This window comes from Saccopteryx bilineata, chromosome 2 (assembly GCF_036850765.1).
Source record: "Saccopteryx bilineata isolate mSacBil1 chromosome 2, mSacBil1_pri_phased_curated, whole genome shotgun sequence".
NCBI lineage: Eukaryota > Metazoa > Chordata > Mammalia > Chiroptera > Emballonuridae > Saccopteryx > Saccopteryx bilineata.
Window position 1 is genome coordinate 359,680,124 of NC_089491.1, and position 17,817 is coordinate 359,697,940.

Here is a 17,817-nt window from a genome sequence, read left to right on the forward strand (position 1 = left end):
TCCGGATTTAAGGTCTTGAGTAAACGATCTCCAGTTCTTCCTCTGTACTCTTTCTTCCCTCACAGTTCATCTCTGATGTTTAAATGAGAGATCGCAGAAGAGACCTGTAGCACAATAAACGCTACTTGCCCGCCCTCAAATCCAAAAGCCTTCTACCTCGTCCCCCACCTCCCCGCCTTCCTCATATTTCCTGACCAGCCTCAGAGAGAGACTGATTTAGTAAGTATGGAGTGAGGCTCAGAAAGCAAAAACAAAACAAAACAAAACTACATTTGTAAAAACAAGTTACCCAGCAGATTCTAAAGCAGGTAGGTGCCTTAATGCAAAGAACTCCGCTGGCTACCACGCCCCTTTTTCTGTCTGAAGGAACCGCAAACTCCAGGTCTCGCGACTGTTTCTTCTTTCTTCAGCCTCTACTACAGATCGCGCGAGGTGTGATTGTCCAATCACGAGGCTGGGTGGTTGCCCAAGATGGTGGCGCGCTGAGAGCGTATCATCTGCGCTTGTGGGTACTTTACTCTGCTTAAGACTGGGTTGAGGCCCACTGCATATTGGTGGTCTGGCTAGAATTTAGACCCTCGAGGTGAGTCACTTATTATCTTTCACACAGATTGCGAGTTCGCTTAACCTGTGTATCAGCCAGGTTCCTAATTCTCGGTTCTGGGTCCGTGGGGTGCTTACTTTGGAGTCTAGGGAGAGAGACCCATTTGCGGATGGGGAGAAGGGAAGAGTTCATTAATAGAATGGAGACTAGGATTGAAGTAGTAAAGACCCCCAGAATTGAGGAGGTTTAGAGAGGTCCGAAACTGAGGCGGGAAGATAAACTGAATAGGTAAGATGAGGCTGTGGAAGGAGTGGAAGAGATGGAGAACTGGCAGTGGCGGGAATAGAAGAAAAAGTCGGACTAATGAGGGAGGGCAACGAGGGAAAACGGAGATTAGGATTGAAGTGGGAGGGATATATTAGGAAGGAATTGGAAGTTCTGAAAGGAGAATTTAAACCGTGTTAAGGTAAGTGGTAGCTGAAGAAGATTATTTAAGGGTCAAGAGAAACCAAGGAAGTAGCTTCAAGGTTTTACTGCTTTGGCTTTTTGGACGGACTTGGATAACCCCGAAGAAAAAGCCCCAAGCCTCGGACTGAGGCTCCTTGAGAACTGTTTACCAAGAATGAGGGTGCTGTGTTTCAGTGGCCTGGACAATGAAAAAAAAAGATTTACACATGGGTGTCTTCAGTCAACAAATAGTGCCTACTTTACGCATTGAACAAGGTAGACAAAAGATCTTCCCTCATAAAGCGTACTAGCAGGCCAGATTTTTAAAAAGTAAGTAAAATATATGGAATATATGGAATGTCAAATGAACAAGTTCTATGTGGGAGATTGAAGCTAGGAAGGGAGACCAAGAGTGTGTTCACTTAACTGCAATTTTAAGTAGAGGTACTTAGGAAGGGCATCAGTGAGATGATTCTTGGTTCAAAGACCTGAGTAATGCCAGGGTATGTTATATGTATGTATTTCTGGCAGAAGAGAAGTCTATGCATACCAAACAGCATACAGAAGTCCTGAGGCAGGAGTATAACAGAATTGATAAACAACAAGAAGGCCAACATAGTTAGAACAGAATGAGCCAGGAAGAGAAAAGTAGATTAGGTTAGAGAGAAGGAAGCGACCATGCCGATGCCAGGTAAGAGTTGACACTCAGTTAAATTGAAGAACAGGATAGATTTGGTTAAGAACCCATGGCCCATGTGAGGAGCTTGGTTAGCAAAGAAGTGGCTTTATTGGCTAATTATGTATCTTCTGACCAAAAAGGTTGAGTGTGAATCTACTACATGTGAATGAAAAGAGTCCTTATAATAAATCTGACAAGCTCATGGGGGCCACATGGCAGGCCTGACAAGCTCAGTGACCAAAAATAACCACACAAGATGGTCTGATCACAAATTCCAGTTGGGCAGGTCATAGTGGATAGTTACATACTAGGCCTTTAGCTTTCTTAAAGAGTCTTTGCTTTAAGGGAGCCCTGTCCATTGTTCTTATGCATCTAAGATAACACACCTTTAAAATGTCAGTAAATGAAAGAAGAAAAAGGGAAAGAACAGTATGTCTGGAGCATGGTGCTGGAAGAGGGAAGTGGCTGGAGGGTTAGGCAAGGCCTAGATTAAGTTAATAATTTTGGAGTAATCTGTGTAAAGACCCTACTGCCAGAGCGGAGGGACAGAAAAATGAGCATGGGGGAGTGTGACTTTAGCTAATAGTGAAGAAACAGGTGAGCCCACACCAGGCTGAATCTTATTTGTATGCTGGAGTGATTTTTTTGTTTGTTTTTATCCTAAGAGTAACCTTTTGAGCAAGTGGACATATGAGGAGGACACAACAAGATTTGTGTTTAGAAGTGATTACTGCAAGGTGGAAAAGGAATGGAGAGAATAAAAGTGGATTCAGGGAGACCGATTAAGAGACTTGTAGCAGTCTAGGTAACTTGTACTGGGTTTATATTGGTGTAGATAGGGTTGATTTCTTGGGATATGAGAGGGATAGAGAATTATTGGATGACTCCTAAGTTTCTGGCTTAAATAATACTGTTTAGGTGAAGCTCATTATAAAAAAGAGTGGAAAATGCCCAATGGTATAAGTAAGAAAATAAAAATTACCTACCACCCAGAGATATATAGTATTCTAAAATGTTAAGTTATCAACTATTAATGCTTGGAGATTTACTAAACCATTACCAATGGCTTTTTTTTCCAGTTCTTATTTCTTGCTTTAAATGCATTAACTTTTTCCTCTTTGTAATCTGGTAGAAGACAAGTTAGGTTTGTTTTTATTTGGTTTTAGCTACCTGGGAATGACAAGACTGAAATTTATAAAGGGAGTTGTAATAGAAGATATTTTTTGAAACTTTAGTGATTTTTGGTACACTACAAAATGTTCAGTCCATACAAGGCCACTGTGTAAACTAACCTTTGATTATATTATAATATACTTGGCTGTAGATTATAGTACTTTCAGCCAGTTTGATGTTTTTAAAGAAATAATTTCCAATTTTTTTCCTTTGTTCATAAATAAAAAAGATTCATCTTATGTTGTGTACATTTTTTTATTGTGGCAAATATATGTAACAAAATTTACCACTTTAACCATTTTTAAATGTACCATTCACTGACAATGTTGTGTAAGCATTGCCACTATCCATTTCTAGAAGTTTTTTATCCTAAACAGAAATTCTGTATCTGTTAAAGAATAACTTATCATTCCTCCTTCCCCAAACTTCTAGTAACCTCTGTTCTACTCTGTGTGAATTTGCCTAGTCGTGGTACCTCATAGAAGTGGGATAATATGATATTTAATATAATACAATATTCCCTTTCGGTGTGGCTTATTTCCCTTAGCATGATGTTTTTAAGGTTTATTCATGTTGTAGGATGTATCAGAATTTCAGCTCTTTTTATGGCTGAATAATATTCCATGGTATGTATAGAGTAGATTCTGTTCACCTATTCATCCTTTATGGACACTGGGGTTGTTTCCATCTTATGGCTGTTGTGAGTAATGATGCTATGAATATTGGTAGGCAAATATATATTTGAAACCTCGCTTTCAGTTCTTTTGAGTATACTTTGGAGTAGAAATGCTGGATCATACTGTGATTCTGTGTTTTAACTTTTTAAAGAATCACCAAACTGTTTTCCATAATAGTTGTACCATTTCATGTTTCCACCTGCAGTACATGAGGGCTCTCTTAATTTCTTCAAATCCTTTCCAACATTTGTTATTTTCTTTTAAAAACTTTTAAATAATAGCTATCCTAATGTGTAGAAGTGATATCGTATTGTGGTTCTGATTTTTATTTCTCTAATGACAGGTGATGTTAAACATCTTTTCATATTTTTATTCAATATTTGTTGTGTACATTTAAAAAATATAACTTCTATTTCTCACTTGAATGGCAAGGATGTGTTGGCTGTAACTGTTGACAACCACAGCTTTTCCCCATTAATATATATATTTTAAACTAAATATGCTATTTATTTATTTTTTCTTTTTAAAGATGGCTCTGAGTAAATCAATGCATGCAAGAAATAGATACAAGGACAAACCTCCTGACTTTGCATATCTGGCTTCCAAATATCCAGATTTTAAACAACATGTTCAGATGAATCTGAATGGAAGAGTGAGGTAGGTAACAGATGAAGAATTCTTGTATTATTCTAGTGTGATCTGAATAGATACAGTATAATGGAAAGTGTACTGGACTGATAGTAGAACTGAATATATAATCCTAGACTTTTCATTAAACACCTCATCTGACCTTGGACAAATCACTTACCCTCTCTGGATTTCAGCTTTTTAATCTATAAAATGAGAGGATTGGACTGAATGGTTTTTAAGTTTCCTCTGGCTGTCAATGTCTAAATTATTGTTTACCCAGGAGAGCTCTCAGAGTAACTGCCTTAGAATTGTGCTCCAAAACTTTTAAACATTGTGGCTGATGATGGTCAAGAGTCCTTTTTTTTCAAGTATGTGTTATTTTGAGGTAGGAAGATAATAATCATGACATCAAAACTGTGATTTCATAGATATTACTTAGGATGTCACTACATTTAAGTTCAAAAGTTGGTTTTTAAAAATTAGGAAAATAGCCTGACCAGACAGTGGATGGAATATAGCCCTGGGATCCTGAGGACCCAGATTCGAGGCCTTGAGGTTGCCTGCTTGAGTGCGGGCTCATCTGGCTTGAGCGTGGGATCTTAGACATGACCCAGTGGTCACTGGCTTGAGCCCAGAGGTTGCTGGCTTAAATCCCAAGGTCACTATCTTGAGTCTGGGGTTACTGGCTTGAGCAAGGGGTCACTCTGCTACCCTGGTCAAGGCACATATGAGAAAGCAATCAATGAACAACTAAGGTGCTGCAACAAAGAATTGATGCTTCTCATCTCTCTCCCTTCCTGTCTGTCCCTGTCTGTCTCTCTCTTGCTCATTTGCTAAAAAGAAAAAAGAAAAAAGAAAGAAAAGGAAAGAAAAATAATAGTATGAGTGCTTCAGGAAATGGCCAAGATTGTGATAATGATACGGGAATAACTGATGTGCGCAGTAGACCCTTGAGAAGGAGATATTTGACTGCTTTCCTAAACTCTATGGGAGCTACAGAGGGAATGGAAATTACAAACCTGTTTGGGACTAGGTGTGGAGATTAAACGATGGGGAAAAGGAGGAGTAGGATTTGTGGAGAAGAGGGAAGGTAAGGAATAACAGGATCATAGGGCTGACATTTTTCTTTCACCTTAGTAAGTCTTTTTATGACTTCAGAAATAGAGGGCCTAGGGCAGGACTTAACCTGAGGACCAAAATACCTTAGAAATTATAAAAAAGTATTCTTAAAATATATTTTTATTAATTTTTCTGGGAAATAATCCATAATTTTTGTTGGATTCTCAAAGTGATCTGTGACATTACTTCCAGCCCCAGTACACAATAGTTAAGATCAAATGCCCAGGACCATGGTTGCCAAACTTTTTGTCCACTTTATTCAGTAAAAAGTTGAGCATAGTCCCAATTATGAATGCTTGTACTACTTAATATTTATTGATTAGCCATTCTATGCTAAGTTTTAGGAAATCCATCAAAAAAGTTGTGGATGTGTTGCATGCTGTCACATGCCATTGAGTTGGCTCCAACTCCTGGAGGCCCTATGAATGAGTGATGTTCACAGTGTCCTTCCTCAATAGCCCTGCTTAGCTCCCATAGACTTAGGCCTATGACTTTTTTTTTTTAATTTAATTTTATTCATTTTAGAGAGGAGAGAGAGAGACCGAGAGAGAGAGAGAGAGAGAGAGAGAGAGTGAGTTGGGGGGAGGAGCTGGAAGCATCAACTCCCATATGTGCCTTGACCAGGCAAACCCAGGGTTTCTAACTGGCGACCTCAGCACTTCCAGGTTGGTGCTTTATCCACTGCACCACCACAGGTCAGGCCCCTATGACTTTTTTTATGGAGTCCGTCCATCTCATATTTGGTCTTCCCCTTTCCTGCTGCCTTTAATTTCCCCCAGCATTGTCTTTTCCAAAGAACCCTGCCTTCTTATGACGTGCCTGAAATGAGACTTCAGTTTTGTCGTTTTTACCTCTAGCAGTGTTTCAGGCTTAATTTACTATGGAATCCACTTGTTTGTCTTTCTGGTGGTCTTATCTGTAGAGTTCTCCAACAACATATTTCAAAGGTATCCATTTTTTCCTGTCAACCTTCTTCATTGTTCAACATTCACATCCGTACATAGTAATTGGGAATACGAGAGGGTCCCTAATGACACAACTTTACTCTTGGTGATCTTTCCTAATTCTTTTATTTCTGCCCTTCTGAGTCTCAGCCTTCTCTTGATTTGGCTCCAGTCTCCATTTGAATTGATGAGTAAACCAAACAATGTAAGCAGAAACTGAACAATTTCAGCCCTGGCAGGGGTAGGTTAGTTGATTAGAGTGTCATCTGGATATACTAAGGTTGCAGGTCCGATCCCTGGTCAGAGCACATACAAGAATCAACCAATAAATACATAAATAAGTGAAACAACAAATGAATGTTTCTCTGTCCTGCTCTCTCTCCATACTGCTGTCTGTAAAAATAAATAAAAAAATTAAAAAATATCTTTAATAATTTCAGTGTCTTCACTGTCATTGTTAAAGTTGTGTATTCTGAAGTTGTGATTTTTGTCTGGATGTTAAAATGCAGTTCTGTTTTGTCACTTTCTTTCACTTTCATTAGAAGTTGTTTCAAACATTGCTAATTTCTTTCTGCCAGTAAGATGGTATCATCTGCATATCTTAAGTTATTGATTTTTCTTCCACCAATTTTCACTCTTGCTCTGAGTCTGGCCCATTTTTTTTTATATATGTTGTGCCCACTGATTAGACTGGAAAAAGAAAGACAAAAATAAAAAATAAAAGAAAGGTATATTCACTGCTGTATATGGAATATACACATTAGTAGGGGATGTACAAATAAGCAGTTGACCTCGTTTGCCTCAGTATGGCAGAGTCTATTGGGTGTGCAGTGGAATCACAAAGAAGCCTGATCTGACCCTGACTTTGGGATTTAGAGAGTCATATGAAACAGAAGTGGTGTATAGGTTTAGTTCTGAGGAATGAGTAGGAGTTGGCCAGGTAGAAGAGTATTACAAGCAGGGAGCACTGAGTGGAGGGGAACTGCAAAGTGACTAGCAAGTGGTGGACAAATGGCAGGAGATGGGGCTGGGAAGGATTTTGCTGGCAGTACTTTATAAGGCCCAATGAGGAGTTTGGAATTTATCTTATGGGGATGGTGTGGAGAGTTCTTGTGTCTTCAGGGATACCCATCCCTGTCCTTATCCACTGAAGTTTTTTTTTTTTTTTTTTGTTTTTGGTATTTTTCTGAAGCTGGAAACGGGGAGAGACAGTCAGACAGACTCCCGCATGCACCGGACCAGGATCCACCTGGCACGCCCACCAGGGGCGATGCTCTGCCCCTCGGGGGAGGGGGGGGTCGCTCTGCCGCGACCAGAGCCACTCTAGCGCCCGGGGCAGAGGCCAAGGAGCCATCCCCAGCGCCCGGGCCATCTTTGCTCCAATGGAGCCTCGGCTGCGGGAGGGGAAGAGAGAGACAGAGAGGAAGGAGGGGGTGGGGGTGGAGAAGCAAATGGGCGCTTCTCCTATGTGCCCTGGCCGGGAATCGAACCCGGGTCCCCCGCATGCCAGGCCGACGCTCTACCGCTGAGCCAACCGGCCAGGGCCTCCACTGAAGTTTTAAAATAGGGGAGTAACATGTTCAGAATTATGTTTAGACAGTTGTAGTCTAGAACAGCGGTCCCCAACCCCCAGGGCCGTGGACTGGTACCGGTCCGCAGAGAAAGAATAAATAACTTACATTATTTCCGTTTTATTTATATTTAAGTCTGAACAATGTTTTATTTTTTAAAAAATGACCAGATTCCTTCTGTTACATCCATCTAAGACTCATTCTTAACGCTTGTCTCGGTCACGTGATACATTTATCTGTTCCACCCTGAAGGCCAGTCCGTGAAAATATTTTCTGACATTAAACCTGTCCGTGGCCCAAAGAAGGTTGGGGACCACTGGTCTAGAACATTGTGGAGGATGAATTGCAGGGGAAACTAAGGCTGGAGGTAATAAGTAGAAAATGGTTTTAATAATCCAGATTAGATACATTCATGGCCTAAGGAAGTAGAAGCAGTAGAGATAGAGATCATTGGATTAATTTGAGAGAAATTCATGGGTAGAATTAGCAGGACATGTTGGAAATTAAAAGTGAGAGCCACGTATGGTGCTTCGGATTTGGAATTAGCAAGAGGATAGGTGAATAGTGCCATTTACTGAAGTAGGGCCCAGGGAGATGAGCTGGTTTGGAGGAGATTATGTGTTCAGTTTCTGGCATATAGAGTATGAGAAGTCTGGGATGTTTAAGTGGACTATTTCGTAAGCACTTAAGAACAGAAGTCTAGAGGGACACAGCAGTGATGTAGGGGTGTTATCAGTGAAGGCCCTGGGTCTTTGAACTGAATACTGAAGGATGAATAGAAGCAGGAGGAAGAATTCCAAGTGTAGAGAACAAAACTTTGTGAAAGACCCGGTAAATTTGGATAACTGCATTTATATGGGGCTAAAGTGGATATAGGATAGCAGCTTGGGGAATGAAAGAAGATGGGACTGAAAGGAAAACAGAACAGGTCACAAAGAGCCCTTCATAGCATGCAAATAGAATGGACTTGATTGCTTAGCTATTGAGGAACCAGAGGAGGATTTTTTTTTAATATGTATATTTTTTAGATTTTATTTATTCATTTCTAGAAAGAGGAGAGAGAAAGAGAGAAGGGGGGAGGAGCAGGAAGCATCAACTCCCCTATGTGCCTTGACCAGGAAGCCCAGGGATTCAAACTGGCAACCTCAGTGTTCCAGGTTGACGCTTTATCCACTACGCCATCACAGGTCAGGCCCAGAGGAGGATTTTTAAGATGGTTTACAATTTACATTTTAAAAAAATCACTCAGTAAACCAAACAGAACTGTTACCACAACATTTCTGAATAGACATTCAATAAACATTTGTTGAATCATGAGGGTTGTTTCTTTACACAATCTATTTGTGTTTACATACAGGACAGCAAACCTAAAAAAAATTATAGACAAATGAAAAAGGGATGGGCAAAAATATACTAAGTAAATAAGAGTTTTCTCTGATCTGAAAAAATAAAATACAAGGCAAGAAAGCATGAAATTGGAAAAGATGCTTGTTTATATTGATAAAAGAAATTTCTTTTCTTTTTTTAATTTATGACTTTAATTTGTGTTTACATAGATTCAGGTGTCCCGCTGAATATATCTCTCCCCACCCCCTTATCCCCCCCCCCCTCCCTCCAATGCCTTCCCCCTTTCCCTCCAGGATGTGCTGTCCTGTTCTCTATAATGCTGTGTTATGTATATATAATTTAATTAATCTCTTTCCCTTCTCTGATCCCATCTTCTCTTCTACTTTCCCTCTGACTGCTTTCCCTCTGGTCCCTTTGATCCCGCCTCTGCCTCTGTTCCGTTGCTCAATTCACATTGGTCATTGGATTCCTTAAAGGAGTGAGGTCATATGATATTTTTCTTTCTCTGCCTGGCTTATTTCACTTAGCATGATAGTTTCCAGGTCCACCCATGTTGTCGTGAAAGATTTCCTTCTTCCTCACTGCCACGTAGCATTCCATTGTGTATATGTACCACTGCTTTTTAATCCACTCGTCCACTGATGGACACTTGGGCTGTTTCCAGATCTTGGCTATTTATTGTAAACAATGCTGCATTAAACATGGGGTGCATTTCTTCTTTTGAATCAGTGATTTGGTATTCGTAGGATATATTCCTAAAAGTGGGTTAGCTGGGTCAAAAGGGAGTTCCATTTTTAATTTTTTGAGGAAACCTCATACAGTTCTCCACGGTGGCTGCACCAGTCTGTATTCCCACCAGCAGTGCAGGAGGGTTCCCTTTTCTCTGCACCCTAGCCAGCACTTATGTGTTGTTTTGTTGATGAGCGCCATTCGGACAGGTGTGAGGTGGTATCTCATTGTGGTTTTAATTTGCATTTCTCTAATGATGAGTGATGTTGAACATTTTTTTCATATGCCTATTGGCCATCTGTATGTTCTCTTTGGAGAAGTGTCTATTCATTTCTTTTGCCCATTTTTTGATTGGATTGTTTGTCTTTCTGGTGTTGAGTTTTACAAGTTCTTTATAAATTTTGGTTATTAACCCCTTATCAGAGATGTATTGGCGAATATATTCTCCCGTTGTGTGGGTTGTCTTTTTATTTTGTTAATGGTATCTTTTGCTGTGCAAAAGCTTTTTAGTTTGATATAGTCCCATTTGTTCATCCTGTCCTTTATTTCACTTGCCCGTGGAGTGAAATAAAAAATACTGCTACGAGAGATATCGGAGAGTTTACTGCTTATGTTTTCTTCTTAAGATGTTTATGGTTTCATGACTTACATTTAAGTCTTATCCATTTTGAGTTTACTTTTGTGAATGGTGTAAGTTGGTGATCCAGTTTCATTTTTTTGCACGTACCTGAAATGATTTTCAGTGAAGATTTTAAGATGAAGACAATATTTTGAAAAATATAATAGAAATATATATATATATTTTCATTTTTTCATTTTTCTGAAGCTGGAAACGGGGAGAGACAGTCAGACAGACTCCCGCATGCGCCCGACCGGGATCCACCCGGCACGCCCACCAGGGGCGACGCTCTGCCCACCAGGGGGCGATGCTCTGCCCATCCTGGGCGTCGCCATATTGCGACCAGAGCCACTCTAGCGCCTGAGGCAGAGGCCACAGAGCCATCCCCAGCGCCCGGGCCATCTCTGCTCCAATGGAGCCTTGGCTGCGGGAGGGGAAGAGAGAGACAGAGAGGAAAGCGCGGCAGAGGGGTGGAGAAGCAAATGGGCGCTTCTCCTGTGTGCCCTGGCCGGGAATCGAACCCGGGTCCTCCGCACGCTAGGCCGACGCTCTACTGCTGAGCCAACCGGCCAGGGCAATAGAAATATTTTTTTAAAAAATGTTTGACATAAGGCCCTGGCCGGTTGGCTCAGTGGTAGAGCATCGGCCTGGGGTGCAGAAGTCCCAAGTTCGATTCCCGGCCAGGGCACACAGGAGAAGCGCTCATCTGCTTCTCCACTCCTCCCCCTCTCCTTCCTCTCTGTCTCTCTCTTCCCCTCCCGCAGCCAAGGCTCCACTGGAGCAAAGTTGGCCGGGGCGCTTAGGATGGCTCCATGGTCTCTGCCTCAGGCGCTAGAATGGCTCTGGTTGCGACAGAGCAATGCCCCAGATGGGCAGAGCATCACCCCTTGGTGGGCATGCCAGGTGGATCCCGGTCAGGCGCATGCGGGAGTCTGACTGCTTCCCTGTTTCTAGCTTCAGAAAAATACAAAAAAGATAAAAATTAAAATAAAATAAAAAAATTAAAATGTTTGACATAATTCAGAGACATTTTTCTTTGTATTTTTAACCAAATAGAAATACTTGGTTAGCCTGACCTGTGGTGGCACAGTGGATGAAGCGTCGACCTGGAAATGCTGAGGTCGCCGGTTCGAAACCCTGGGCTTGCCTGGTCAAGGCACATATGGGAGTTGATGCTTCTAGCTCCTCCCCCCTTCTCTCTCTCTGTCTCTCTCTCCTCTCTCTCCCTCTCTCTCTGTCTCTCTCTCTTCTCTAAAAAAATGAATAAATAAAATAAAAAAAAAATTAAAAAAAAAGAAAATTGCTAGACATTCAGTTCTGCATAAAAAAAAAAAAAAAAAAGAAATACTTGGTTAGAAATACTGTTAACTGTTAACCAAACAGTATCTTAGTTAATGCTAAAACAGTATTTTGGTTAATACCAAACAGTATTTGGTTAATACTGTAACCAAAAATAAAGAGCCATGACCTTAAGGGACTAACAGGATCAATGAATACTTTGAAGAAAATTAGATAAAAATGCTTTTTGTGTATGTTCTTGTTCTTAAGGAGGTGGGATTCAAAGCTTTAACTTCTAATTTAGAACATCACTTTTAAAAAGGTCAGGGTCATTGACCCAAAAAAGGGGTCTAAATGATATGATCAAACTCCCCTTTAAATAAATTATTGGGGTGACACTGCTTAACAATTATATATATTTCAGGTGCCTAATTCTACAACAGATCATCTGTACACTATTGTGTGTTCACCCCCCCAAATCAAAAATCTTGGTCCATTACCATTTGTCTCCTCCCCCCATGCCCTTGTAAACCTGCAAAATACATGCAGTTTTTTCTCCAGATAACTTGTACAGGCTTATAACACTAAGAAGTGACTTGGCCAGAACACTCTCTGGCTCAGTCTACAGCTTTCTTTATTGAGTCATAAATATTAGAGGAAAAAGAAAATTACAATATTTTACAGATGACTTGATTATTGTCTACCTGAAAAAACATTTGAGAATCATGTAAAATATATTCAAATAAACAAGGTTGCTGAATGAAATATGCATATAAATATTTTACAAATATAAAACATAGTAAATAAAAGTAAATTTATGGTTTTTCAAATACTAATTGGAAAATATAGTTGCAATAAAAGATTACATTCACAGTAGCCAAGGGAAATAGGTTTGGCAGGAAATATGTAAAGATCTATGTAAAACAGAATTACTCCAGGGGCCTGGGGAAGACATGAACAGTCTGGGCACAGAATGTTTTTCTGAATGGGAAGACGCAATGTTGTTAAAATGTCGAGTTTTCCCCCAATCAAAATCCCTATAAATTTTGGGCGAGAAAAAGTGATGTAATGTTTCCAAATAAATGGGTGCTGGAAAAGTGCAAGGTTGTAGCTTTCCTGGATGAAAATTTAAATACATTTTGAAGTTAGATAATTAAAATATTAGTATAATAATACTGGAACAAGAATGGGCTATCAGTGTCCTTCACTCATGGCATTTGGTAACACACTTAAGTCTAAACTGCAAAACCGTTGCATAGGCACATTAAGTCACGGTAATTTCTGTCAGTTATTCTACTCAATAGTGTACCTCTCAGAGGGAGAGCAAAGTGGGGAGGTTGAATCTTCCTTTCAGTCTCTACTCCTGTGTTTCTCAAAATGTGAATATCACACAGTGCTATAAATGATTAGATTTTGCAGTGTAATTTTGACCATACTGAATTTTCACTTTATGTGTTTCCTTTAGAACTTGGCTTCAAAGAAAGAAACCACCCTACCACGTAAAGGCTATAGTGTAGAATAAGGGTAGTAGTATTCAGGTCATTAGGGGTGGGAGTGAGAGTAATGGATTTTTTTCAATAATATATATATTTTTAAAGATTTTATTGATTTTTACAGAGAGAGGAGAGTGGATAGAGTGAGAAGTACCAATTGCTTTACTTTAGTTGTTCATTGCTTGCTTGTTGTATGTGCCTTGATGGGGCAAGCCCAGGTTTTGTTTTATTTTATTTTATTTTATTTTATTTTTTTACAGGGACAGAGAGAGAGTCAGACAGAGGGATAGATAGGGACAGACAGACAGGAACGGAGAGAGATGAGAAGCATCAATCATCAGCTTTTTGTTGCGACACCATAGTTGTTCATTGATTGCTTTCTCATATGTGCCATGACTGCGGGCCTTAAGCAGACTGAGTAACCCCCCGCTCGAGCCAGTGACCTTGGGTCCATGCTAGTGAGTTTTTTTGCTCAAGCCAGATGAGCCCATGCTCAAACTGACTATCATGGGGTCTTGAACATGGGTCCTTCCACGTCCCAGTCTGGCGCTCTATTCACTGCGCCACCGCCTGGTCAGGCAAGCCCAGGGATTTGAACTGGTGACTTCAGTGTTCCAGGTTGATGCTTTATCCACTGCGACACCACAGGCCAGGCAAAAATCTAAAATGTAGGTTCGAATCCCACTGCTGCCACCAAAAATAAAAATTAAAAAAAATCTAAAATATAATTTTTTAATTTAATGAGAGACAGGCAGAAAGACAGGGACAGTCAGACAGGAAGGAAGGGAGATGAGAAGCATGTTCTTTGTTGCGGCACCCTGGTTGTTCATTGATTGCTTTCTTACACGCGCCTTGACTGGGAGACTCCGCTGAGCCAGTGACCCTTTGCTCAAACCAGTGACCTTGGGCTTCAAGCTAGCTACCATGAGTTCATGTCTATGATCCCAAGCTTAAGCTGGCGACCTCACAGTTTCGAACCTGTTCCTCAGTGTCCCAGGCTGATGCTCTGTCCACTGTGCCACCACCTGGTTCAGGATCGATATGAATTTTAATAGATGCAGTTGGAGCAGCAATGGAAAGGGTATATTATACTCTCTTTTCTATATGTGATGCAAAAGAAATCCCTGATGGTTTAATTATTTCAATATATATTTTTTAAATACTAGAAAAAAATATGGGTGAATGTCTCTATAACTTTGGGTGTAGGAATGGTCTTTTTAAACATATTTTAAGGGTAGAATTAATTTTTTTTAAAAAGATGGATTTAACTACAAAGGAAGTAAAACTTACATATCAGGAAATACTAAAAGTAAAAGGTGATGAAGCAAATATTTACAGTGTATGACTAAGTATTAGCTTCCTTTATGTATAGAACTCTTGTAAGACAATAAGAAACAATGCCTTATATATATAGGCATTGTTAAAGATAATAGGCAAGATTAAGGATAAGAGCAGGTAATTTACAAAAGATGGGGTGGAGGAGTGGGGGAGAGCAAAGATAAAATATTACAGTATCCATCAATGGCAAAAATGTAGTCAAGTGACACTTATAAAATGCTGGTAGAATTGCAACCTTTGAAAGTTCTAAAAAAGCATACTTAAATTAAATATATACTGAGGGTGTTTATCCCAAGACTGTTTATAACAAGGAAGATTGGAAATAATCTAAATATCCAGTACAAAGGTTCTTAGAATGAAGTTCTGTACAGTGAAATACTATATAGCCTATAGAATGGATGTTGCAGATTATAAAACATAATTTTGTTTCAAACTAAAACCAACATTCTGCACTGATATGCTGTGCAGAGCAAGGGACTGAAAGTTTATGGGCTATGGTGTGTTCAGAGTGGCAGTTTTGTAATAGGCCAACGTAATTAAACTTTTTGTTTTTTTTTTCAGAAAGAAACATTTGTAGGGATAGGAAGAGAGGGTGAGGCAAGCTTGAGGAAAACCTCCTCTTATTTTTTTTAAAGATAGGAGCAACATGAGCTTATTTATTTTTTGGCCTTATAACATATTTAGGAGGTTAGGTGTAGGAGAGAGGAGATAGATGTACTTTTTTTAGTGTAAATCCCGAGCTGCTCCTAGACATTATCCCTTACTTAGGTAGGAGATTTTTGTGATTGTCTGCTTTGATAGAATGTTCATTATTTTTATAATTGCTTTTTATTTAACTCCATAAAATGTATGAAAATGGCCAAAATATAAACCCTGCCAAATGATGGGAAAGGAATATCAGACAAAACATTAGATTTGAGATGGATTGAATTGTCATTTATTTGCTTAATTCTGAAGTGCTCTCTTAAGGAAAGCAGATTGTGGTATGGGAAGAGGGGCATTCTTAGTCATCCTAAGGACCAGTCTTAAGGGTGCCACTAACCAGCTGTGAGGTTTTAGATAATTTTCTTAGCTTTATTGAGACTGAATTTCCTCATCTAAAAAGGAAGGAGAGCCTGACCAGGTGGTGGCGCAGTGGATAGAGTGTCGGACTGGGATGCGGAAGGACCCAGGTTCGAGACCCCGTGGTCGCCAGCTTGAGCGCAGGCTCATCTGGCTTGAGCAAAAAAGCTCACCAGCTTGGACCCAAGGTCTCTGGCTCCAGCAAGGGGTTACTTGGTCTGCTGAAGGCCTGCGGTCAAGGCACATATGAGAAAGCAATCAATGAACAACTAAGAAGTAAACCAATGATTGATGCTTCTCATCTCTCTTTCCGTTCCTGTCTGTCTGTCCCTATCTATCTCTGCCTATGTAAAAAAAGACAAAACAAAAGGAAGGAGAAAGGGCTATGCTTTGGATTGCTGACATACAGGTTAGCAATAATGCATGCTAAAAGTGACTGGCAAATTGTACACAGTAAATGATGGGTACTCTTACCATTATTAAGCCTGGTATAATTGATGATGAGGATTGCTGGTGTGATTGATATCATTCCTTTTCTTCTCTGTACCTGTCAGTGCTTTGTTATAATTGTATCTGACCGTTGCAATTAGATTTTTAGTTTGTGCTTTTTACAGTTACCAGCCCCATAGGGACATTGTGCAGTTTACTTGAGTCTTGTCAGTTGAATTTGAATAGAATATGACACTTAACTGATTTGTTTTAAAACCAAAGACCCAGCATTGAAGGGCTTTGTCATATCTTGTAACTGTGCCATTTTTAGCATCCTGAGAAGATCTAATGAATAGAAATCAATGTTCGAGTAAAATTAGGAGGCTTCAGCCTTTGTTGTTTCATCAGGTTCAGCCTCAACAGTGTTAAAATGATTGATATTTTAACCACGGGTCACAGCATATATCCTTCCAAACGCTGTCGAAATGGTGATACTCTCTACATCAAAAACAGTGCAGGAGTCATTTTGGGGAAATCTGACATGAGCCTGTTGACAATAGGCTATTTTGTGAAGCTGGATGTGTTAAACAAACAACAAAGACTGATAGAATAAATTACTAATTTCCACGTGAGAGCTAATTTTAGTTCTTGTGATCTCAGAAATTAGAATAAAAAAGACAGTTGCCTGTGTTCAGTATTTCTGAATGTCCCAGGATGTTAAAGTGACCTAGATATTTAACTAGTAAAGTTGGATGACTAGACTTGTCCTACAAAAAGATTTCTAACCCTCAGATTAGTGTATTTTTTTTAGAAGAAAATGAACACTTGTTTTGCTAACAAAGTCTAAGACTCAGCTTACTTTCTTCAATTAGACTAGCCACTGCTTGGTGTCTTGCACTTTTTGGTGATTACGATACACTGTATTTTACCATGTATAAGACGTACCATTTTGAAAAATTTGGGGTGTAAAAACTGGGCGCATCTTATACAGTGGTTGTAGGTTTTTTACTTGCATTTCCCACATTTTCGCACTTGTTTTTGTGCTCATTGTTGAAGACAGTGATTCGTCATCAGACACAGATGAGGACATAATGGATGGAAGTTTTGACAGTGATGAGGGGTTGTATGAATTTTATGATGAATAAACTTGAGTTCAATAACTTTATGTAATAGTTTTTTTTTTCTTCAAATTTCGGGCCCCAAAATTAAGGTGCATCTTATACATGGGAGTGTCTTATACATGGGGAAATATGGTAATTGCTTATTAATACATTGTGTGCTCCATCAAAGTGAATACATATATATATTTTAGAACTGTTTCTATAAATAATACTGTGTGAAGACACTTCAATTTCTCTTGTTCCAAATGTTTTATAAAGTTATGTAATTAATACTTAAGCTGCAGTACTATTTTTTTCGTGATTGCTGTCACTATGGCAAATGCCCCCATTTAGTCTTCCAACAGAATTGTCCTGCTTTCATGGAAAACAACTACTGTGGAACCAACGAGCTGTTTTCCTTTTTTGAAAAAGCAATTGTTTTTTATTATATATATGGACATTATAGAGCCCTTAACGGGAAAATTACAGAAATAAATCCTTTCTAACTATATCTATAATGGAAATGTGTGCATAAAAGAAAAAAGTCACAGTTCTTCCACCCTAAAAGATCAATTTGTGTTGAAGCCCTTGTCCTTATATAGTAATTTTTGTGATTGTAATTTTGATAAAGATACAAG

The 17,817-nt window shown here is 39.5% G+C and overlaps 1 protein-coding gene across 1 annotated transcript in view; it reads left to right on the plus strand.

Annotated features, from left to right (window-relative positions):
* The first annotated feature begins 456 nt into the window (after window positions 1-456).
* METTL16 (methyltransferase 16, RNA N6-adenosine) overlaps window positions 457-17,817 on the plus strand; it is a 69,024-nt gene continuing 51,663 nt past the window's right edge. The window contains exons 1-2 of the mRNA XM_066263029.1: window positions 457-583; window positions 4,050-4,177. Coding sequence (XP_066119126.1) covers window positions 4,050-4,177 — 128 coding nt within the window. The 5' untranslated portion in view covers window positions 457-583. The remainder of the gene's footprint in view (window positions 584-4,049; window positions 4,178-17,817) is intronic.